Here is a 26,776-nt window from a genome sequence, read left to right as displayed (position 1 = left end):
TTTGTTTCATTAGATGGATTTGTTTTATTAGATGGACTTTCAGGCCACAATTAAACTAGAATCATTGTTGATACTGTCTGAAACCCATATGTATATGAGACATTGCATTATGTGAGTTAGAAGACATGTAGTATAAGACAAATCAACTGCTGATTGCTTGTTTTGTTGTTGTTATTACTTAATCGCATTTGTAACAAAAATTAGACATTGATAGAATCCTAATAAAATTGGCCATAGGTGAAATACGGGAAATTTTGGTAATTTTTTATCAATGCTCCATACACTAAAGAAACCTGATTGACAGGGTTAATCACACACCAAACAGTTTTGTCAAAATTTATTTCATTGGATGGACTTTCAGGCCAGAATTAAACTAGAATGCATTGTTGATACTGTGTGAAACCTGTGATGATCTTGTTAATTAAGGCCAATTTCAGCTTCAAATTTAAAGTTGTGTAGTTGTAACTAGGTCACATTTAATGTCTGAATGATGTTAGATTTTCCAACATTTTTCCATGATTTAGTCTTTTAAATATATTCAGTAGTTCTTAAGTAAATATTTTGGATGCTATGGCGGGAATATATCATAAGTTATGCATTTATTTGCTGTATGGTTTCCTTACTTTATAAACTTTTGGTTTTAAATTCATAATCCAGAATGACAATTTAACATCAAGTTCCAGGTATCAAATAATTTTTATTCTAGTAAAAAAAAGTATCATGGGTATTAGTATGTGTGTGTGTGTGTGTGTGTCTGTGTCTGTCTGTGTGTGTGTGTGTGTGTGTGTGTGTTCTTTCTTTTTCAAATTCTTGGTAGCTGAAGTTTTTACTGCATTTTTCACCAAGTAGCAAAACAAAGAAACAGGTAGCAAATTTGTAACTTGTTACTGTATATTTTAAACAGTATTATTTTGGTTCACAATTCACTTTAATGTCACCATTTGATGAAAATCAAGTCAAAAGTGAAACTAGAAATTTAATAAAGCGATATAAATATACCTTTCAGTTTTATTTCTTTCAACGACCAATAGAATTAAACAGTATTGATACTTACACTCTAATGCTATAAATCAGCTTTTTGGAGAGTATTTTTGACAAAATTGCAAGTGGCCAAATATACCCACCATGTGACTGATTTTTACCTGCAGTGTGACCGTATGGACCTGACATTCGGTCACCTTAATTTGCACTATTCTAAGGTTCATTAAAACATTTAAAAAAAAGAAAACATATCCAAACAAATGAATGTCAAAAGTCACATGTTTTCATTTATAATGTCTGTTGGAGGATATCTTAGAGCCCAACAGCACACAAACATCTGGCATAGTGAGGTGACTAAAATTGTTTCAACCAAAAATTTATAGCTGTTCTTGAAGGTGAACTAAGACCCAGAGAATAGACAGTTACATATGTACATGGTAGGAGCCAATACTTCCCTCTCTGTTCTGAAATAATGGCATTGAATAAAGCTATTGCAGTCTCTTAGTTTTAGCACATGTATTTATGTATGTATGTATGTATGTATGTATGTATGTATGTATGTGGGGGACATCATATCAGTGCAGTCATGGCTATATAGTGATGGGTAAATTTTAAGAATCCCAAAAAGGCAGACAAAAATCAAGTTAAAGGAAAATAAGAAAACCCCTTAAATTACAAAATAAATGTTTATTAATAATGCATGCATGCATGTATGCGGGGAACATCATATCAGTGCAGTCATGGCTATGTAGTGATGAGTAAATTTTAAGAATCCCAAAAAGGCAGACAAAAATCAAGTTAAAGGAAAAAAAGAAAACCCCTTAAATTACAAAATAAATATTTATTAATAAACCCACTCTTCTAGAATACACAAGGCTTTCTCTCCTAGAACATCATCACAGAGCAAAAATGTTGTCTGCATTAGTTGCTTCTCACAACATCTGGCAGATGAAGAGTACACCCAGTCTATTTTACAACTCTAAGGCCATGGGGGATGGGGGTTGGTTGATGTTGATGGGGGTGGGGAGAACTGTTGTAATAAAGATTTGCACATGTCATCGAATAAAACAGTTTCACTATTCAGTATTGTTTTTGAAAGTAGCACATGTATTTCATATGGGTATATACTGTAAAATTATGAATATAAAACATGCAATTTAAAATATTGTGAGATCATACTGTTGACAATTTCAATCACTATAAATGCTCTCTATTGTTTCTTATGATTATTTTACTTTGACAGGGAATACTGACAGAAAAGCCCAAATGGCAAAAGTGTGTGGAGTATGTCAATAAAAAGTTTGGGATTGCAAGTGGAGCCATGTTTGTACGGGATAACTTTAGGAAAGAGAGCAAGGAGATGGTGAGCATTTTGAATTTAGCATTTTATTTGATTTTTTAAAATACATTCCTTCAGCCTACACATATAGAAGCTAGTCAGATATTATGTTGTATGGACAATGAGGTTGTGGATAATATGTTGTATGGACAGTGAGGTTGTGGATAATATGTTGTGTGGACAATGAGTTAGCAGATAATATATTGTATGGACAATGAGGTTATGGATAATATGTTGTATGGACAATGAGGTTGTGGATAATATGTTGTGTGGACAATGAGGTTGTGGATAATATGTTGTATGGACAATGAGGTTGTGGATAATATGTTGTATGGACAATGAGGTGGCAAATAATGTTGTATGGACAATGAGGTTGTGGATAATATGTTGTATGGACAATGAGGTAGCAGATAATATGTTATATGGATAGTGAGGTGGCAGATAATATGTCGTATGGACATTGAGGTAGTTGATAATGTTTTATGGACAGTAAAGTGGCAGATAATATGTTGCATGAACAATGAAGTAGAAGATTGGATGTTGTATATACAATGAGGCAACAGATAATATGTTGTATGGACAATGGGGTGGTAGATAATATGTTGTTTGGATAATGGGATGGCAGATAATATGTTGTATGGACAATTAGGTGGCAGATAATATGTTGTATGAACAATGAGGTAGCAGATTGGATGTTGTATGGACAATGAGGTAACAGATAATATGTTGTATGGACAATGGGATGGTAGATAATATGTTGTATGGACAATGAGGTAGCAGATGCTATGTTCTGTGGAAAATGATGTGGCAGATAATATGTTGTATGAAGTTGTGGATAATATGTGTTATTAACAATGAGCTAATAGATAATATGTGGTAAGGACAATGAGGTAACAGATAATATGGTGTATGGACAATGAGGTAGCAGATGCTATGTTCTGTGGAAAATGATGTGGCAGATAATATGTTGTTTGGACAGTGTGGTTGTGGATAATATGTTGTATAAAAATGAGGTAACAAATAATATATTGTATGGACAATGAGGTAGCAGATAATATGTTCTATGGCAAATGTGGTAACATATAATATGTTGTATGGAAAATGATGTGGCAGTTAATATGTTGTATGGACAATGAAGTGGCAGCTATGTTGTATGGACAATGAGGTTGTGGATAATATGTTGTATGAACAATGAGGTTGTGGATAATATGTTGTATTAGCAGTGAGGTAACATATACTATGTTGTCTGAACAATGATGTAGCAGATAATATGTTGTATGGACAATGAGGTAGCAGATAAAATGTTATATGGACAATGAGGTAGCAGATAATATGTTTTATGGACAATGAGGTGGCAGATAATATGTTGTATGGACATTGAGGTAGTTGATAATGTTTTATGGACAATGAGGTGGCAGATAATATGTTTTATGGACAATGAGGTTGTGGATAATATGTTGTATGAACAAAGAGGTTGTGGATAATATATATTAACAATGAGGTAGCATATGTTGTATGGACAATGAGGTAGCAGAATATATGTTGTTTGGACAATGAGGTAGCAGATATGTTGTATGGATAATGAGGTTGTGGATAATATGTTGTATTAACAATGAGGTAGCAGATAATATGTTGTATGGACAATGAGGTAGCAGATATTATGTTGTATGGACAATGATGTAGCAGATAATATGTTGTATGGACATTGAGGTTGTGGATGTATTAACAATGAGGTAGCAGATAATATGTTGTATGGACAATGAGGTAGCAGATACTATGTTGCATGGACAATGAGGTAGCATATAATATGTTGTATGGACATTGAGGTTGTGGATGTATTAAAATGAGGTAACAGATGATATGTTGTATGGACAGTGAGGTAACATAATATACTATATGGACAATGAAGTTGTGGATGATATGTTGTATGAGCAATGAAGTAGTAGATAACATGTATGGACAATGATGTAGCAGATATGTTATTTGGACAATGAGGTTGTGGATAATATGTTGTATGAACAATGAGGTAGCAGATAAAATGGTGTCTGGACAATGAGGTAGCAGATAATATGTTGTATTAACAATGAGGTAGCAGATAATATGTTGTATAATATGTTGTATGGACAATATGGTAACATAATATGTTGTATAAACAATGAGGTATCAGATAAAATGGTGTGTGGACAATTAGGTATCAGATAATATGTTTATGAACAATGAGGTAAAAGATAATATGTTGTGTGTACATTGAGGTAGCAGATAATATGTTGTATAGTATGTTGTATGAACAATGAGGTAACATAATATGTTGTATAAACAATGAGGTATCAGATAAAATGGTGTGTGGACAATCAGGTATCAGATAATATGTTTATGAACAATGAGGTAGAAGATAATATGTTGTATTAACAATGAGGTGGCAGATACTATGTTGTATAATATGTTGTATGGACAATGAGGTAACAGAATATGTTGTATAAACAGTGAGGTATCAGATAAAATGGTGTGTGGACAATTAGGTATCAGATAATATGTTTATGAACAATGAGGTAGAAGATAATATGTTGTGTGTACATTGAGGTAGCAGATAATATGCTATGTGAACAATGAGGTAGCAGATAAAATGGTGTATGGATAATGAGGTAGCAGATAATATGTTGTATGGACAATGAGGTAGCAGATAACGTGCTGTATAAACAGTGAGGTAGCAGATGATATGTTGTATGTAAATCTATTGACAATACATTGTTATTCATTTCAATCTGATATTTGTGGTCAGGTTCTAATATTCTTTGGACTCACTTTCAGCTCAGTTCAGTCATAATTAGTATTTAATCATAAGATTTTGAGAAATGGCCCTATAGATTTGTTTTACAATCAGAATAGTTTTCTTCATCTAGACTGTTTTATGATCAGAATAACAAATTATTTTCCAAAAGTTGAGATTATTGCATCATCTTTGGGTGATGATTCATAATTCAGGGAGTTTCCTCAGAAGTAAGTATATTGTCAAAAAGATACAAAAATTACCCTAAAATGTTACAACTTTACTCCTATCTGTTAAACACTGAGTTGAAGGATTCCTCTATTTTAAGGAATTCTCAAGTTTTCTTTATAACTGAAATAAAACTTTTTTCAGGAGAATTCTGTGATTATGAATTTGTTTTAAACTTGGGTAACTCTTAAATGTTCAGTAAAAACAAATCAAATGTTACCAGTAGAGCACAGATAAACATTTATAATGTCAATTTGAGGATGGGTATGTGAGAAAGCTTGCCAGTAGCTTCTCGAGAGTTGGTGGTTCTTTCCGGGGTTTTTCCGGGTTCTTCCTCCACCATTAATGCTGGCCGCCATGTATAGCCTATCGTGTGCTGAAAAATGGCATTAAACCCCACAACAACAACAACAACAACAACAATTTGAGGAAGATAACTTGAAATGTTTAGTCATAATGCATCCATTTTGCATAACAACATGATGACTATCCAAAACCAGAAAAGCTAATAAAGTGAAGCAGTTTTGTATTTTAGCTTGTATTTCAAGCATTTGTACTTGGATGGAGACTTTATGGAAATCCTGTATGCCGGAGAGTTACTTTGATACTTAACGTTTAATCTTGAATATTATAAACAAATTATTGTAAAATAGCACTGCTATACCTAATGACAGTCAGTAGTCAACTACAGCAGTAATGCTATACCTAATGACAGTCAGTAGTCAAATACAACAGTAATGCTATACCTAATGACAGTAGTCAAAGTACAATAGTAATGCTATACCTACTGACAGTCAGTAGTCAAAGTACAACAGTAATGCTATACCTACTGACAGTCTCAAATACAATATCACTACTGTACCTAATGACAGTCAGTAGTCAAGTACAACAGTAATGCTATACCTACTGACAGTAGTCAAGTACAATATCACTGCTATACCTAATGACAGTCAGTAGTCAGAGTACAATAGTAATGCTATACCTACTGACAGTCAGTAGTCAGAGTACAATAGTAATGCTACTGTATAACTAATGAGTTAAAAGTCTGATTTTTGGGCTATGTGGACAGTATATGATATTTAGCTATGTTTAATGATTTTCAGGCTCTACAGATGGTATATGATATTTAGCTGTGTTTAATGATTTTCAGGCTTTGGAGATAATAACTGATATTTGACCATATTTAATGATTTTCAGGCTCTAGAAATAATAACTGATATTTGACCATATTTAATAATTTTCATGCTCTAGAGATAATAACTGATATTTGACCATATTTAATGATTTTCATGCTCTAGAAATAATAACTGATATTTGACCATATTTAATGATTTTCAGGCTCTAGAAATAATAACTGATATTTGACCATATTTAATGATTTTCAGGTTCTAGATATAATAACTGATATTTGACCATATTTAATGATTTTCAGGCTCCAGAGATAATAACTGATATTTGACCATATTTAATGATTTTCGTGCTCTAGAGATAATAACTGATATTTGACCATATTTAATGATTTTCAGGCTCTAGAAATAATAACTGATATTTGACCATATTTAATGATTTTCAGGTTCTAGATATAATAACTGATATTTGACCATATTTAATGATTTTCAGGCTCCAGAGATAATAACTGATATTTGACCATATTTAATGATTTTCGTGCTCTAGAGATAATAACTGATATTTGACCATATTTAATGATTTTCAGGATCTAGAAATAATAACTGATACTTGACCATATTTAATGACTTTCAGGCTCTAGAGATGATACATGATATTCGGGAAGCGTTTAATGAACTACTGGAGGAAAATGACTGGATGGACGATGAAACAAGGGCTGTTGCTAGGGAAAAGGTGACATACTTTTATCCTTAATACACAGTAGTCCTTTACTATAAAGCCCCTCATTCATTATAACATGTCACCATAATTAAATAAGATGATACATTGAACTGGACATATATTAAGATAAATATGGTGTATTTAACCAATCTAAAGGTACTCGTGTGCCAGAGTCAAGAGCCCAAGCATTTTATCAAATGTGCCAACAGCACTGAAATTTATATTATTTAAAAAATTATATATGTATTAGTATCTTCTGTTGACATTTGGGGAAAAAAATATGTGCTTTAATATTTTCAGAAGCTGATATTCATAGTTTTCATGTCCTAATAAATGTTTTGATCACTAACTTGAAGGATGCACTTAGTAATTGTGATGACTCAGACTGATTCTTTGTTGTTTTATTAGCCTGAGCACATTGAAACCTACTCCAAAGGTCTCACTGGACAGTTTTTCTGGTGAATTTTCATTCGACAATGACCTACCACATAAAAATGAGAATAATTTTATACTTAAGATACAAATAAAAACGAACTATTGATTTTTGTAGAAAGCATACATGTGAGATTTTGACTGTGGCAATCAGGTTAATTCCTGATACAACTGGTGGCTTTTATACTGAACAAACCCTGCCACCAACCCCTCTTTTTCACATTCATTTTTGACAGCAAAGAGCTGTTTTAAATATGTTCCTGTGACAAGGCAGCTAAAAGAATCAGTATGTGCCTTATGCATGAATAAAGTTCACTAGTACTATAACACATTAGCATACTTTTCACCACCACTCAACCATCTTGATTTTTAGATATTTACCTCTGTAGCAGACATATGTAAATATATAAGCCAGGTTGGCTGTTCGTTTATAGCCCAAGTTACGCATTTGATCTCCAGTGCTAGTCTAACTGTGACAGGCAGTCACCAAACAATCCAAACCATCTTCAAGATTAACTCAAAGTAAATCTTAACCACATTACAGATTTAGCTTTTTGTGTGAATTTATAAATGCTGGGCTTATGACAATTTGCTTCATGCCTTCTACCTTAAAAATTAGGAAGGTGTCAAAATACAAAACTATCCAGTGAGATCTAAAAGACTGAATATATGAATGCCTTTTTACTCTGACTGCTTCTTTGTTGTTTTATTAAACTGAGCACATTGAAACCTGCTGCTAAAAGGATAAATATATGAATGCCTTTTCACTCTGACTGGTTCTTTGTTGCTTTGTTAGAATAAGCACATTGAAGCCAGCTCCTAAAAGAATAAATATATGAATGCCTTTTCACTCTGACTGGTTCTTTGTTGCTTTATTAGACTGAGCACATTGAAACCTGTTCCTAATGTACACACCATACTAATTATATGGAAAAATGGAAACCAGTCTGGAAATACATAAAATAGAGCATATATTGGTTTGGCTGGCCAGGATTGGTTAATATTGTAAGTTATGTTTTAGGAAAAAGAAACTTTTGAGAGCTTATCCTAGTTGTAAGTGAAGAAAATAGAGACATTAATTTATTAATGGAATTTCAGTCCCTTAACAGTCTTGAGTTTGGAACACTCATTACTAAAACTAGCATCTGACTCTTTTGTGCAGAATTGAAAGCACATGTTTCAAACACATGCAGGTCCAGAAAATGCAGCAGCTCATATCCTTTCCTCTACACAGAAATTGACATCCAGGTTTCATCTATACTGATAAATATAGGTTTGATCATGAGCACTTAGAAATTTTAAGTTATTGAATTTTTAAAATCATGGTGTTTGCATAGGTTTACTATGGGAACTGAATTAGTACTGTGAATCCTAAAAGAATAATATATGAATACCTTTTCACTCTGACTGGTTCTTTGCTGCTTTATTAGACTGAAGACATTGAAACCTGCTCCTAAAAGACTACATATTTGAATGCCTTTTCTAAATTTGGTGAGGTGAAGGACACCTGTCTGTAATGGCCATCTTTGGTAGTCCTTTGAGTGTCTGTTATAAACAGGTTTCAAATTTAAAGTTATAGCTGTGTCATAATTCAGAAAATATCAGTTTACTTATTGAATGTTTTATACAAGCAGTGTGGAAAAATAAAAGGTTGTTAATTTTGAACATTTGGAGTGGAGAAGTAAGTGGCTTTTACATGCAAATCATTCACACCAAGTTAAATTCCCATGTGGTCAGATTACCTGTAGGGTCTCCTGATGGTAGGGGACACATATAATAATTCCATCTTTCCTTGGTTGAGTTGATTAGTAGATTATATTATAATAATTGTAGATTGAATTGTAATCTGTCAATCAATGAATGTCAATATGAACTTGGAATGTAAATTTAGATCCAGGATATAGATTTTTAGTCAGTTATTTTTGCAGTACAGAGAGTGAGTTCATTGGGATATGAGTTTGTAGTGTTCAGTTTAGTAGAGTGAGTTCAGTGGTGATGAAGTTGTAGTGTTCAGAAAAGTAGAGTGAGTTCAGTGGGAGTGGAGTTGAGGTGTTCAGTTTAGTAGAGTGCCTTCATTGGGAGTGGAGTTTTAGTGTTCAGTTTAGTAGAGTGCCTTTAGTGGGAGTGGAGTTTTAGTGTTCAGTTCAGTAGAGTGAGTTAAGTGGGTGTGGCACTGTGGTGTTCAGTTAAGTAAAGTGACTTAAATGGTCATGAAGTTGTAGTGTTCAGAAAAGTAGAGTGAGTTCAGAAACTAGAAACTGCATACACCCATATTTGTCCTTGTATAATGTGCTGTCAGATCTGGGTCTATGCAGTTGGTCAGGCATAATAACTGTAATGAGACCTATATATGGTACTAATATAGGATGGAACTGAAGGTGACTTTTGGTTTGCAAAATTCCCCACTATTTGTCCAATCTAGTAGCTGTGTTGAGGCAAATAAACAATCACTTTATCTCTCAGCCAAGTGACCATCACATTATTTCAGCCAAATGAACCATCACCTTGTCTCAACCAAATGAACCATCACCTTGTCTCAGCCAAATGAACCATCAACATTATCTCAGCCAAATGAACCATCACTTTGTCTCAGCCAAATGATCCATCACTGTATCTCTGCTGAATGAAAGAACCATCAAATTATCTCAGCCAACTGAACCATCATATTATCTCAGCCAAATTAACCATCACATTATCTCAGCCAAATTAACCATCACTTTGTCTCAGCCAAATAAACCATCACATTGTCTCAGCCAAATAAACCATCACTTTGTCTCAGCCAAATTAACCATCACATTATCTCAGCCAAATTAACCATCACTTTGTCTCAGCCAAATTAACCATCACATTATCTCAGCCAACTGAACCGTCACATTATCTCAGCCAAATGAACCATAACATTATCTCAGCCAAATTAACCATCACTTTGTCTCAGCCAAATAAACCATCACTATGTCTCAGCCAAATAAACCATCACATTGTCTCAGCCAAATGAACCATCACCTTAATTCAGTCAAGTGGACTTGGCTGTTCAATATATGGCCAATTAATCCTGTAGCCCATCTAATCCCACATATCCTGTAGTCTTTAAGCACAAATATGAAATATTTTATTAGTTCTCTTTTGGCATCTGAATTTATCCTGCTACAGAAGCATATAAAATCAATCTTCCCAATACTAAAAAATTTTATGATCCAAAGTTTCCACCTTAGTTATTAAGGCCCCCAACATAATACTGGATCTTTGCCAATTCAAAAAGTCCTGAGCCATTCATCTCATTTTAGTTAATTCAATCAAATACATGATTTGCTCATACAATCTGGAGTAAATTCATCTGCATTGTTGACAACTTAGTCACATTTTTGTACTAAGAGTAATGAAAGGGCAGATAAAGGAGCCAAAGCTGCCCTGTTTTCACCCATTTCTGGGTGGAAGATTCCAAATACTGACTTGAAATTTTATAAATATGGGCATGTTCAGTATGCTTGGCAAAATATATAGAATGAAATCTCAATTTTTACCTGTCGTGAAGGTTGAATTTCAACCTGAGTACATACCCTGCAAGTAAACACATTCTTGTCAAGTATAATGGCTCCCATTCTGTGGGTGAATCTTGACCAGAGTGCATAGCTTGCTTGTGAACACATTCTTGTCAAGTATAATGACTCCCATTCTGTGAGTAAATCTTGACCAGAGTGCATAGCTTGCCTGTGAACACATTCTTGTCAAGTATAATGGCTACCATTCTGTGAGTGAATCTTGACCAGAGTGCATAGCCTGGTAGTGAACACATTCTTGTCAAGTACAATGTCTCCCATTCTGTGAGTGAATCTTGACCAGAGTGCATAGCCTATTTCTGAACACATCCTTGTCAAGTATAATGGCTACCATTATGTGAGTGAATCTTGACCAGAGTGCATAGCCTATTTCTGAACACATTCTTGTCAAGTATAATGTCTCCCATTCTGTGAGTGAATCTTGACCAGAGTGCATAGCCTATTTATGAACACATTCTTGTCAATTATAATGGCTACCATTCTGTGAGTGAATCTTGACCAGAGTGCATAGCCTATTTATGAACACATTCCTGTCAAAAATAATGATTCCGATTGTATGGGTGAATCTTGACCAGAGTGCATAGTTTGCTTGTGAACACATTCTTGTCAAGTATAATGGCTGCCATTCTGTGAGTGAATCTTGACCAGAGTGCGTAGCCTGGAATGAACACATTCTTGTCAAGTACAATGTCTCCCATTCTATGAGTGAATCTTGACCAGAGTGCATAGCCTATTTCTGAACACATTCTTGTCAAGTATAATGTCTCCCATTCTGTGAGTGAAACTTGACCAGAGTGCATAGCCTGGTAGTGAACACATTCTTTTCAAGTATAATGGCTACCATTCTGTAAGTGAATCTTGACCAGAGTGCATAGCCTATTTATGAACACATTCCTGTCAAGAATAATGATTCCAATTGTATGGGTGAATCTTGACCAGAGTGCATAGCTTGCTTGTGAACACATTCCTGTCAAGTATAATGGCTCCCATTTTGTGAGTGAATCTTGACCAGAGTGTATAGCCTGTTTGTGAACACATTCTTGTCAAGTATAATGGCTCCCATTCTGTGAGTGAATCTTGACCAGAGTGCATAGCTTATTTATGAGCACATTCCTGTCAAGTATAATGGCTCCCATTCTGTGAGTGAATCTTGACCAGAGTGCATAGCCTGGTAGTGAACACATTCTTGTCAAGTACAATGTCTCCCATTCTGTGAGTGAATCTTGACCAGAGTGCATAGCCTATTTATGAACACATTCCTGTCAAGTATAATGGCTCCCATTTTGTGAGTGAATCTTGACCAGAGTGCATAGCTTGCTTGTGAACACATTCTTGTCAAGTATAATGTCTCCCATTCTGTGAGTGAATCTTGACCAGAGTGCATAGCCTATTTGTGAACACATTCCTGTCAAGTATAATGGCTCCCATTCTGTTAGTGAATCTTGACCAGAGTGCATAGCCTGGTAATGAACACATTCTTGTAAAGTACAATGTCTCCATTCTGTGAGTGAATCTTGACCTGAGTGCATAGCCTATTTCTGAACACATTCTTGTCAAGTATAATGGCTACCATTCTGTGAGTGAATCTTGACCAGAGTGCATAGCCTGTTTGTGAACACATTCTTGTCAAGTACAATGGCTACCATTCTGTGAGTGAATCTTGACCAGAGTGCATAGCCTGGCAGTGAACACATTCTTGTCAAGTATAATGGCTACCATTCTGTGAGTGAATCTTGACCAGAGTGCATGGCCTGTTTGTGAACACATTCTTGTCAAGTATAATGGCTACCATTTTGTGAGAAAGAAGTTACTTAATGTTAATGCAGGCAAGAAACTTTATAATGAAGTACATCCAGTCTGAGAAAATTTGGCTTCTTGAAGGAATATGGTTAATATAAAAACTTTGTATATTTTATGTATTTTATATTTGTTACCTTTACCATTTATTTCAAAAACCTATTACAGACTTGTAAAACATTCAATATTACCTTTCATCTTGTAGTACTTTATGATTATGTTGTTTCAAAGGTTTTATCTTCCAACAGTTTTATTCGGTTTTTGCATTATTTTCTGTTGACATTTTTGGAACTTTTTATCAGCGCCATATACCGGTAACCAGTATTGTGCTGATGTACTGCTAAGCTCTATACATACATATATATATATGTATATATATTAATATTATTCAGTTTAACAGATCTTCAGCAAATTTCTTATGCACTTTTATGTTTATCAGTTATAAAGCTTGAGACTGAGAAGGGACTGTCCCAATCTAATTGCTTTTCATTAAAAGAAATTTTGTACACTTCCCTACACAGGCAAATGCCATGAGAGAGAGGATTAGCTATCCTGACTTTATTTTAGAAGACCAAGAACTGGATGAAAAGTACAAAGATGTGAGTATGAAATTTCAGATAGCTGATTTAAATTGAATATATTGTTACTTTAGATTTCAAACTGATTCAGCAAAACAAATGATGATATGGCTCATTTCTTGAACTTATTCATTTTGGTATAGATGGTAAGATTCCTTTTAGACTGGTTCATGTCTTGAACTTATTCATTTTGGTATAGATGGTAAGATTCCTTTTAGACTGGTTAAACACAGCATAGACCATACAGTTCATTTAAAATTAATTATTCATAGCATAAACAGTAGGGTTCATTTCAAACTGCGTACGTGCATAGTGTATTGTTACAATCCAGGGGTCTTTACTTGACCGAGCAGTGTCAAAACCCTGGCACCATTCTCGCTAGAAGTCATAAGTTTACTCCAAATTTCCAAAGACTTCTATACAACTTCATTTTTAAATTAGAAGGCACAGCGTGTCCGTTTTATACATAAATTTTGCACTAATTAACCCTTTACCTCATGCAAGCACCTTTGGACACCTACTCCATTCACATGGAAGTGCCTTTTGACATCTGCTGTAAACTTCAGCCATTTTTAGCCAGTTTTCATAGTGCCACCTCCAGGGAAAACCCCCTATTAAATACTACATTCATTTCAGCGAATGACAATTATGTGAGATAATGTGGTCACTGTTTCTGCTCTGGTTGATATCTGCTATTTAAAGTAACTGGTTCGTAATCTCCACTCTCCAAAATGGAGGTCGCGGATTTCATTCACTACTTATGAAGTTTTCACGATTAGAATCACAACTATGAAAGATTCAATAACTTAGGTAAAGGCTCTGATATTGATGTAGGCTGCAGTTAGTTTTTATCAGTTATCAAATTCAGATGACTTAGTGATGTAGACCCGGACAAAAAACTTGTAAATTTCGAGTATGAGAAATGGCAGCTACGGTTGGTTATGCGGTCTCACTGACTGGACGGTGAACGAATTCTCTCAAGATTTTAAAGCACATAAAAAATTCTTCCATGAAAAATAATTACACAGCTTTAACAATCAGACTTTAGTCTTAAATTTTTCCACACATAATGTGTACCAAAAATGTAAAATGGTTAAAATTGCTGTTTACTGTAACATACACTACATTGCTTAACAGTTAACAGGCAGGCCTATGCGTATGGAGTCGAACAGGTAACAGGTGTTCTATTTATAGCATGCTGCACTGGGTAACTTTGCTCTATGAGGTAAAGGGTTAATGCAAGACCACAGATAAAACAACCTGCCAAATATCTATCAACCACACATCTGCATTGTTTCTCTTCATCAGATTTCTGTACCACCAGCTGTTCACACCGTAGAAACTGTATAAGTATCCCCTAACACTGGGACCTGTTTTAACTCTGCCACCCTAGGCCAGTCAGTGTATGCTTTCCATGCACAATTTGCCAATATAACTGCACCATATTTGCCACCATGGCAACATAAATGGTATCTGCAGAGTCCCTTCTTATTTATTCCTTTTTGTAATTTACCGGTTTCCTGCTGTAAATACTGCCACTGCAGTCACACCAACAATGTACACCACTAGATTTTAATATAGACTATCTTACTCCAGGGACAATGCATTTGGTTTTGGCCTGAATTCACTACTAGTCAACCATGGCATCACGGAAACTCACTAACGCTTCACTCTGTGATGTTTGCTCCTAGTAACTGGCTAATTATTTCTGGCTAAGGATATTTCCATTGCTCCAAATTCCAATAATCAAACAAGTAGTCACACAAATCTAAGAATTCCTTAAAATGGGATGCTATAACCAAATGTACATGCTCCAGCTTTATTAGAGTATCTTGTCCACTGTGTACCCATCTACTTTAAACTAAAGAGGAAGATAACAAGAACACTTCAATCAGTCAAAAATGAAAAACAATTACATTTTCTTGCATTTAATTTTGTGAATTTTCATGTATCATTTGATTTTAACAACTGAATATTTTCTTAAAAGGTGTATTTGATTATGTGAAATGAATTGCTGATGTATATAAGCAGAAGAAAAATACTCTTTTCATACTTTTTGCAGCTGGAATTTTTGGAGGGACAATTTTTTGAGAATAACCTGAGATTAGAGCTTTTTGATGCCACCAGTGCTATTCGGAAGCTCCGCGAACCAGTGGACAAAGAAAAGTAAGAGCATTCAGCAAGATATACTGTACACTAGAAAGTAACAGTTAGCAAGATATTAGAAAGTAATAATCAGCAAGATATACTGTACACTTGAAAGTAGCAATCAGCAAGATATACTGTACACTAGAAAGTAACAATCAGCAAGATAATACTGTACACTGGAAAGTAACAACCAGCAAGATATATTGTACACTAGAAAACTGTAACCAGCAGGATATACCGTACACTAGAAAGTAATAACCAGTAAGATACATTATATACCAAAAAGTAAAAACCAGCAGGATATACTGTACACTGGATAGTAACAGCAGCAAAATAAGCTGCACAATATAAAGAAACAGCCAGCAAGATGTACTGTTTACTAGAAAGTAACAAACAGCAGGATATAATGTACACAGGACAGTAATAGCAGCAAGGTTTGCTGTGCAATAGAAACTAACAGCCAGTAAGATGTACTGTACACCAGAAAGTAACAAACAACAAGATATACTGTTCACTAGAAAGTAACAATCAGCAGGATATACAGTACACTAGAAAGTAACAACCAGCATGAATTATAGTAAATTGTCCAAACAGCTATTTAATTAGGACAAATTTTAATGCATGCTATAGACTAGACAAAAATATGACAGTCATGGATAAAACCATTATTGCCTTCTAGTTGATATCACTATCTTACTAGCTAGTTTTCCATTGCTCTGAAAATATCTCAATGAAAATTCATCGATATTTTTTAAAATAAAGAATTTTCCTCTTAAATTTTATATGTCCAAAGGTTTGTAAACATTTGTTCATGATTACAATGATAACTAAGAAATTTGATTTTTCATTGTTTTGCACAGATAGCAACAATATGTTTTTCTTTCTACATATTTCAGGTGGGAGCAATATCCAGCAGTTGTGAATGCTTTTTACAACCCCAATACAAATGATATAGGTAAACGCTTGTAAATATAGTAAAGCATATGTTTAAAATTTATTGATAAAAGCAAAATCATTAACAATTGCATTTGAGAGTCGCTATCATGAAACACATCATGAAAATATGGCTTGGATAATCAGTGGTTTGGGAAAAATTTGGAAGAAGGGGCTAGGATAGCACAAAGCATATGAGCTTCACTTGGTGTCTCTGTGCAACCAAATTCAGTCCTGGTCAAGCACATGCACTAGGCCCATTGCTGGCCCATGTAAAGTGGTATGTTGTACTGCCAAATTAACCACAAGTCTCAAAGGGGGGAGGATACTTTCTCCAGCTGGCAAGCAGATTGTACAAAAGTTTCAAATAAAGCATTCTTGCATGCATATTTTTCATGCATTTTCAAGCTCCTTCATGTTTTTGAGAATTGCCAAAACAAGTTATGTCAAAAAACTGAAAGAAAATTACTTTATACATATGGTAAAACAAATGTATTAATTTTATTTATTTTTATTTTCAAATTTCATCCTAAATGAAAATTGGTAAGACTATTTCTTTTGTCCCCACCCCCATTCCACTGCTAGCAGCTATGTGTAAGGATTAGTGACTGTCCATTCAGCTGAATGCAATAGTTTCCTCATGGCTCTCTTGATTCCTCCGACTATGGACCACCCTGTGTCAATTAGTTGTGCACCATTAAGAAAACTAATGACATAACCTTTTTCACAATTAGTGTAAATTAAATAAATTTCAAAGTACAGTGCAGCAACCCCTCACAGCAAAACAGTTCCTTTTATAAGGCCTATCTTTATAACATGGCTCCTACTAGAAGGCCCTTCATTATAATGCAGTTTCTGTTTATAAGACCCTTCATTATAACACAGTTCATAATTTAAGGCCATCAATTACAACACAATTTCTTTTATAAGCCCATTTTTATAATATGGTTCCAAATATAAGGCCATTCATTATAACACAGTTCCTATTTTAAAGCCATCCATTATAACACAGTTTGTATTATAAGGCCTTCCATTAGAACACATTTCCTGCTATAAGGCCTTTTAATATAACACAATTCCTGCTATAAGGCCTTTTAATATAGCACAATTCCTGGAATAAGATGAGTATGGTCACGGATCCCACAATATTAAGTGGAAGTAAAATTATATGTATCATGTACTTCATTATGAAATCATATTATAATTACTACTCATTAGAAATAAAATGAACTACAATAATTATGAGGGGCCCCGAGTGGCCGAGCGGTCTAAAGCGCTCACCATTCTGGATCACATTCATGTCACCTCTATCTGCGTGGGTTCGTGTCCAAGGCTCGGCTAGCATGGGTACGTGGGAAAGCCTGCCAGTAGCTTCTCGTGGGTTGGTGGTTCTTCCCTGGTTTTTCCAGGGTTCTTCCTCCACCAGTTATACTGGCCGCCATGTATAGCCTATCTTGTGCTGAAAAATGGCGTTAAACCCTACAACAACAACAACAACAACAATAATTATGCAGTAATGATGAAACATAATTTAACCAATGAATGGGACACACGACCATATCTGTACATTAAAAGTGGGACAGCTGTATACTGAGGGAATTTATAATGAGGAACCACTGTATATGACAATGCTGTCTATATTGCTGGATAATTTAATGACAACTTTCCACAGGATTATAATGAGGGATCACTGTATAAAGAAGCCCTGCCAGTATTGATGAAGACATTAATGGCTCTTTTTCACAGAATTATGATGAGGGATCACTGTATAAGGCATTATAAGGGAACCTTCCATAATTGATGTAGACGTTAATAGCTCTTTTCCACAGCTTTATAATGAGGGATCACTGTATAAGGCAACCATGCCAATATTGCTGTAGACTTTAATAGCTACTTTCAATATCATTACAATGAGGGATCACTGTATAAGGGAACCCTGCCAATATTGATGCAGATTTTAAAAGCTCCTTTCGGCAGCATTATAACAAGGGATCACTGCATAAGGTAACCCTGCCAGTACTGCTATAGAGATTAATAGCTCTTTTCCACAGCATTATAATGAGTGATAACTGTATAAGGCAACCTTGCCACTATTGATGTAGACCTGAATGACTCTTTTCCACAGCAATATAACAAGGGATCAGTGTATTAGACAGCCCTGCCTGTGCTGTTCTTGAGTTTAATGGTTCTTTTTCATGGCAATATAACAAGGGATCAATGTATAAGGCAACACTGCCAATAATGCTGTAGACTTTAATGGCATTATTCAGTAACATTGAATGATTCTTTTGAACCTTTAAAACAAATGTTCACAAATGTTACGTTAAAAAACAAAATGTTTCCTTCATACATTTAATCAGAATGGCATATACATAGGCACATAACTGAGTCTGCCTAATTGCCTGCATTATATACTATAACTCTAACACAAACTGTTTTACAGAAATCCGAATAAAATCCAGATATCCTACCTAGATGAGCAGTGACGTAGGTAAACAATGTCGAATAATGCCTTCATGGAGTGCATGATCCCGTGGCCATCTTCATTTTGACCTGTTATTTGTTTGTTTTCAATTTACTGTCTGACAATGCTCATGTTGCTTTGTCCAACATTAAGAGAAAATCAATACTTCTTTTGATATATTTACTTTACACATGTAATAAGTCAGTAAATTAATCAGAATTCAGGCTTTATTAATGATTCAAATTATTTTTTGCACAGGTAACAAATATGAAACTTGAATCATAATGAGTCCATTATATTGTCAATTCCATTTGATTAATGATATTAAAGGAATGACTATTTATTCTGCATATTCACAACGCTGATTTTACTGCATATGTCATTTGATACTTCTTCATTACAATGCTGCCTACACTGAAGGTCACTTCTATTAGGAAACCACCTGTATTTGATTGCTATTTTATTGTAATGTCTCACTTAGCAACATCATTGCTTAGTGATTGCCTTGAATGCAATTGTGCGTAAATTAAAACCCTATGTAAAGATCAGTGTTCAAGTTTAATTTACTTACCGTCTGAACAAAAGACATGCTGTTCTATATTATTCAACTAGATTATTGTAGAAATGAGCCTTATTAAGCAATGATTTGTTTTTGGATGTCATGTATATCATTTCCATCATGAGACTGATTTAATCAGGGTTCAACATATTTTACTTGTTCAACACAGACCAACAGAAGACAATTGGTAGTGGTGGTGGTGGGGTTCTCCACAAGGTTTTGGACTAAACCCCATTCTAGACAGGTTTTGATACTCCATTATAGACTAGACATGTCTTGATTTTTTTAATACCCCATATTAGTAAGGTGTGAATTAGGCCAAGATGATTACATGTACCTGTAAACATTGATTGGGGAATTATTATTGTCAGCATAAGTGTTGTATCTCTTTCATGTTATTAGCTCCAGTTTGCCTGGTACAAAGATTCTCTACTACCAAGTGACAAGACATCCTACAGTGTCATTTAAACCTACACCAGACATAGGAAAAGGAACCTGTATCCAGAAAGTTGGTTTTAAAATGTAATTTAGTTTCAAACAGATATTAATCACTTAATCCTTACCATCTTAAAATCAGTACTATGACTAATATAGTTCCCATCATAACCAACGTATAATTTTTGTGTTTTTCAGTATTCCCAGCTGGAATTTTGCAGATGCCATTTTACAGTGAATTCTTTCCAAGGTAATCCCTCCTATATCAGTTTGCACACTTGTGTCACCACAGCAGTAATATAGTGGAACTGGCATACAAAAAAAAATCTGATTTACTTCTGGCATACAACCCCACCATCCCATTTACATTCAAGAGTGCTCTTAAAACTCACTTATTTCGACTGCAAGAACAAACTTAAAGACCTAATAATGTTTCCTACCTTAAATATTTTCAGCATGTTTTTCATGTTTTCTAATTTCATGGTGTTTTTGTAATCATATCATTATATATGTTTTTATGTTATAGATGTTGTCTAATATTGTAAGGCACTTAGAGCTTCTAAAGATTAGGCACTATACAAAGTCCTCATTATTATTATTATTATTATTTAATGAATTTCTGGATTTAAGGAGTACCAATTTGGGTTTTAACATATATTTGTAGACTGTATATTTCTGGATTTAAGGAAGTACTAATTTAGGTTCTACTGTATATTTACACCGATTATTTCTGGATTTAAGGAAGTAATAATTTAGGTTCTATTGTATTTTCACTGTATATTTCTGGATTGAAGGAAACACTGATTTGGGTTCTAATCTATGTTTATTCACACTGCATATTTCTGGATCTGAGGAAGTACTAATTTGAGTTCTAATTTATATTTACATTGTTCATTTCTGCCTATTTTTACCAGAATCGTTGTTTTATAAAAATTGAAATATTCCCCACTTGCTGGCCAGAATATACCAATGTTTCCACTTTATACAAATTTTGTTATCATTGTTGTGGATATGTTGACAGATAAAGCAATATTTAAGATTTATTTCTGTCTCAACTAATTGCAGCAGTGCCACCATGATTTGGTCCTATCCGTTCATTCGTTCATCTTTTGAATCATGATATCTAGACTGTCAAAACCGCTGACCAATGAAATCTAGCTAGCTACTTTGTATATATAGATGATCTTGTTAAATTCTCAGCCAGTTACAGGAATTTTGTATTTGTTAAATTTTTTAAAAACCTTTTAGCATGTTTATTCAAAAACTAATGGAGGCAGACACTGATATTTGGTATTCATATTTATATCCATATGTTTTCTGATTATAGATTCATGCCATATTTGCAACTTGTAAAACAAAAATCCAAATTTTAAAATATTTTCCAACTTGGAAATGCAGTGGGCATACTTGTTTACACACAATAGCCCATCGATGATTCAAATTTATAGTTGCTTGATAACTAAATACTGAAAGCTGGAGGTGTGATCTTTTGAAAAATGCAATAAAATGTTGATTTTTGTGAGTGTATTTGTTTGTTAATTCAGTCATTTTACTACTGATTTCCAATAAATGCAGATTTATTCCCTGATAAATTTAGATTCCTGTCCCTTGAGGATTATTTTAATCAAGTTTCTCCTACACGTAATGATATTCAATAGTGTTTTTGAAACACCAAACAAATACTTCCTTTCAGTTCAGTTGTAGCTTTCAAAACCAGTCTGTCAGTTTTTATGAATAACATTTGATGTTGCATGTTGTACAATTAGCATCACAATGCATATTAAATGTTTCTTTTGTATTATTACTATTGAAAGAAGTATTTTCATTAATAAAAGAACAGTGCGAACATCTAGGTGTATTATATTTAGTTGATGATCTCTTTTTATATGGAACCGCTCCAGTGGCCTAGTGGTTAGAGCGTCCGCCTCAGATGCGGGAGGTCGTGTGTTCGAGTCATACCAAAGACTTACATACCGGCCGAGTCATACCAAAGACTTAAAAAATGGTACTAACAGCTGCCTTGCTTGGTGCTCAGCATTAAGAGGTTAGTGTTAGGACTGATTGGCCTGGTGTCAGGATAATGTGACTGGGTGGGACATTGTGCTACATGTCTGCAGCATGATGCCCCAGTGCTAGACATCACTATAAACTGCCACACTGCAGACATGGTAGCAATATGACTGAAAAATTGTTAAAGCTATGTTAAAAAAAAAAAGTCCAAGTACTTTTTATATGGTGTTTTTTCTAATTTAGAATTAGTTAGGAAATCTTTAACAATTTTAGCCCTTTTATAGGCAATTGTTGGTTTGCTTTCATGGAGTGATTTAACACTTGCTTTACAAGATAATTTTAATAAATCCCAATATTTATGGATAATCTTACCTATATTAGGCAAACTTGGATTACATTCAATAACAAAAGGAAGATCTTCATTTCTCTTTTTGATTTTACATTGTAAAGATTCAAGTTGTGTAAGAGAAGATACTTTTTGGAAAGAAGTATTAAGGATGTCAAATGGGTAATTTCTATTTGAACAATGCTTACCTAACTCTGTCAAAGATGATTTAAAAATAGCATCATCCGAAATAATTCATCTGTATCTGTTTTGCTTGACTATATGGTATCCCGTTTTTACATGGTTTAGGATAACATGAAGAATATTCAACATATTGATGAATATTCATTTTTTTACCATGAACCATGGTAGTAATATCATTTTTTTCTCATTTTTCACGACCTCTTTTGTTCAAAAATGATACTTTAGTTTTAGACACATTGAGTGCTAATTTTAAGATATTGTCTAATAATCTTAACCAGATTTTTTTGTTTTAAGAGGCATTTTTTTAGAAAGTCATTTTCTAATTTCCCCATTAGTAAAGTTGCATGAGAAGGGCCATAAGACTATCCATCACTATTGGAGATAGTTTGTATTAATAAATTGAAATAAGTTATTTTTGAGCAGAGTTTTATCAAGCCAAAAACATGTTCTTTTGATGGTTTACATGTGTATTTGTTTTCTTCAAGGTAATATTTACACGTTTCAATACCATCATTATGTGGTATATTTGTGTAGAGTGAAATCACATCAAGTGTAACTAGGAATGAAATATCAGTTAGTTTTGGTAAAGATTTAAAGTTGGTAATGAAATCAAAAGTATCTTTGACATATGAAGGTAGTGATTTCATCAGTGGTTGTAAAATGTGATCAATATATTGTGATATTTTATTTGTAATTAAGTTTTTACATGTAGAAATAATGGGTCTAAAGGTAGTGACTTATCAACCGTTTTATGTATTTTGGGTAAAATATAAAACTCAGGTGTGCATATTATATTTGGGAAGATATCTATTTCATCATATATGGAGCAATTGTGTACAGAGATTTCATTAATACCTTTGCTTAGGTTTGCTTTAATTTCTTCAGAATGATTATAGGAAAGTTTTGTATAATATACTTCATCATTGACTTGTCTTTCTTCTTCTTTAATATAATCCTTCTTATTCATTATTACTATGGTGCTAGACTTATCAGCTTTTTTTAATAATAATACTTTCATCTTGTGATAATACAAAGCATTTTGATATGTTTGTAAAATGTTTCCTTTTAGGACTGCTATTTAAAATATCTTGTTTAGTAATGCTTGAATATAAAAATGGAGATGAATATCTTGTCCACTAGAAAGTGTAAATGTTGATTCTTTTTTTGTTGAAAAAAGGTTATTTTGTAGATGAAAACTACTTTCATATTGTGAATATGTGAGTGTGAGAAAAATTCTTTTAATTTTAAGAATCTTGTGCATTTATTTTATTTATATATCACAATTTCATACAATATGATAAAAAATAATATTACAATCTCCTCCACTGCTCAGTTATTGATGAATGACAGCAACATGCAAAGTGAAAAGCTTTATTTTAAATATTCTGTTACTAATAACTACTAGCTATTTCATTTGAAAATAAATATGACTGTTACAGTGGCCAAAGTGGTTAGAGTGTCTGCCTCAGGTGTGGGAGGTTGCGAGTTTGAACCCCGACCAAGCCATTACCAAAGACTTATAAAAATGGTATTAGCAGCTGCCTCACTTTGCACTCAGCATTAAGAGGTTAGTGTCAGGATTGGTTGGCCTGGTGTCAGGATAATGTGACTGGGTGGGACGTGATGCTACACGTCTGCAGCATGATGTCCCAGTGCTAAACATCACTATAAACTGTCACACTGCTAATATCATAGCAATGTGACTTAAAAATTGTTCAGCTGCATTGAAAATCCAAATCACACAATCACATAAAAAAATATACTTACTTTGTAAATTTAAAGCTATGGCCAGTAACATTGTTATTTAGAAGCATTCCTCACATAATAAGGCACCTATCATAACCCATTAGAAATACAAATTCATTGATATAACAGGCATTTAAATAATACATTATTTTCATTTTACAGATCCCTGAACTTTGGAGGCATTGGTGTTGTCATAGGACATGAAATTACACATGGTTTTGATGACAAAGGTAATTACCATATCTGACATAATAACTACACTGTCAACTTTAAAAGAATAAATTTCATGACATGAGAGCTCATTGTAATAAGTGCTCACTGATCTTGGGATAATCACTGGGTCATCATGTGTATATCAATACCAGAAAGTTTGCTAGGTTTATTTCTGTTGGGGGTTCTCCACTTTGGAGGTTCATTCTCTATACCAATATGGATGCACTGTATAAAATACATGTAAGATCCATTTGAGGTTTAAGCCAAAAACTTTAAAGGTAACAAGACACCAGGCAAGTCAGGTGGAAAGTTGCAAGATTTTAATATCAGCTTTTCTCCAACAAGACGTACTGGGATAAAGATACTGATTTTTTTGTGTGCAAGTTTTGGCTAAAATGAAGGTAGTGTTGTTTATCATTAGGCATCCATGGATGTTACATTGAATATGGATGATACAATCATTGGGAGACTATCAGTAAAATGTGATGAATTTGTACTTGTCAGCATTCAGGTAATGGATAAAAACTTGATTAACATTTAAAGTTGACTGAATAACAATATAGGTAAAAGACCTACATCTAAGGAACAGATCATTGTACAGTCAAATATATAGTTCGTCAGTTAATCATGTCTTGACATTTTTTTTCTTATAGCCTAATGTTAATGCTAAATTCCAAAGTATTCAATTAAAAGTAGGTTCCAGGGCACTGAACAATTACATGACTTTATTTTTGTCTTTAAGTCTGCAACTGTATGTGTTAGAAATTTCCTGTCATATTTTTTATAAACTTTGGGTAAGTTTTACATTTATGTCAAATTTTCATATGCTGTGCATAGGTACCCAAGTTCCACGAGCACATTTCAAGTTTTGATTAGACAATTTAATTTTTCATTTTAAAATACTATTCTACTGTTATACTGTTGTTGTAGGGTTTAACACCATTTTTCAGCACACGATAGGCTATACATGGCGGCCAGTATTAATGGTGGAGGAAGAACCCGGGAAACCCGCAGAAAGAATCACCACCCCACAAGAAGCTACTGGCAAGCTTTCTCACGTACCCACATTAGCCAAATCCGAGACTCAAACCCATGCAGACAGAGGTAAGATGGCAGTGATCCATAATGGAGAGCATGTTAGACCATGCGGGGCCCCTTTCTACTGTTACAGATGTTGAACCAAATCATGAAGTCTGTACTATAACATTAGAATTATGACAGATTAATCAAAGCATGATGTCTGTAACGTAACATTAGAATTATGAAAGATTAATTAAAACATGAGGTCTGTACCTTAACATTAACATTATAAAAGATTATATAAAACTATAACTAGAGCTTTAAGTCATCCTGTGTTCAGACATTTCTTACATAGAACTTCAATGAAGAAAGCTTTCTTGGTATACTTCAATTCTCATAATTTTAAGAACCATATTGTTCAGTAATAAAAGTAACTTATTCAAGTACTTTAGATAGTATTCAACGTTAAAGCAGTTTAGATCAAATTCAGTGTTAAAGTTGTTTAGATAAATTTCATTGTTAAAGTTGTTTAGATAAATTTCAGTGCTAAAGTTGTTTAGATCAAATTCTGTGTTAAAGTTGTTTAAATCAAGTTCAGTGTTTAAGTTGTTTCGATAAAGTTCAAAGGGGGCCCAGAGTGGCCGAGTGGTCTAAAGCGCTCTCCGTTATGGATCATTGCCATCTCACCTCTGTCTGCGTGGGTTCGAGTCTCGGATTCAGCCAATGTGGGTATGTGAGAAAGCTTGCCAGTAGCTTCTCGTGGGTCGGTGGTTCTTTCTGGGGTTTTCCCGGGTTCTTCCTCCACCATTAATACTGGCTACCATGTATAGCCTATCTTGTGCTCAAAAGTGGCATTAAACACTACAACAGCAGCTATAACAATTTAGGTCAAGTTTAGTGTTAAAATTGTTAAGATGAAGTTCAGTGTTAAAGCAGTTTAAACCAAGTTCAATGTTAAAGTTGTTTAGATCAAGTTCAGTGTTAAAGCAATTCAGATCAAGTTCAGTGTTAAAGTTGTTTAGACCAAATTCAATGTTAAAATGTTTAAAGTTCATTGTTAAAGCAGTTCAGATCAAATTCAATGTTAAAGTTGTTTAGATAAAGTTCAGTGTTAAAGTTGTATAGATAAAGTTTAGTGTTAACATTGTTTAGATCAAGTTTAATGTTAAAATTGTTTAGATTAAGTTCAGTG

At 34.0% G+C, this 26,776-nt stretch overlaps 1 protein-coding gene across 1 annotated transcript in view; it reads left to right on the top strand.

The window, feature by feature from the left end:
- Window positions 1-26,776, top strand: part of LOC149774508 (neprilysin-1-like) — a 97,137-nt gene that overhangs the window by 58,555 nt on the left and 11,806 nt on the right. The window contains exons 12-18 of the mRNA XM_089945175.1: window positions 2,225-2,344; window positions 7,077-7,175; window positions 13,471-13,548; window positions 15,590-15,693; window positions 16,572-16,630; window positions 20,265-20,316; window positions 24,514-24,581. Of these exons, the coding sequence (XP_089801301.1) occupies window positions 2,225-2,344; window positions 7,077-7,175; window positions 13,471-13,548; window positions 15,590-15,693; window positions 16,572-16,630; window positions 20,265-20,316; window positions 24,514-24,581 (580 nt within the window). The remainder of the gene's footprint in view (window positions 1-2,224; window positions 2,345-7,076; window positions 7,176-13,470; window positions 13,549-15,589; window positions 15,694-16,571; window positions 16,631-20,264; window positions 20,317-24,513; window positions 24,582-26,776) is intronic.

The sequence above is a fragment of the Sinohyriopsis cumingii genome, unplaced genomic scaffold (assembly GCF_028554795.1).
Source record: "Sinohyriopsis cumingii isolate HCF-2022 unplaced genomic scaffold, ASM2855479v2 utg000229l, whole genome shotgun sequence".
NCBI classification, from domain to species: Eukaryota; Metazoa; Mollusca; class Bivalvia; order Unionida; family Unionidae; genus Sinohyriopsis; species Sinohyriopsis cumingii.
The sequence above is the reverse complement of the archived record's forward strand: the minus strand, read 5'-3'. Positions and strand labels throughout refer to the sequence as shown.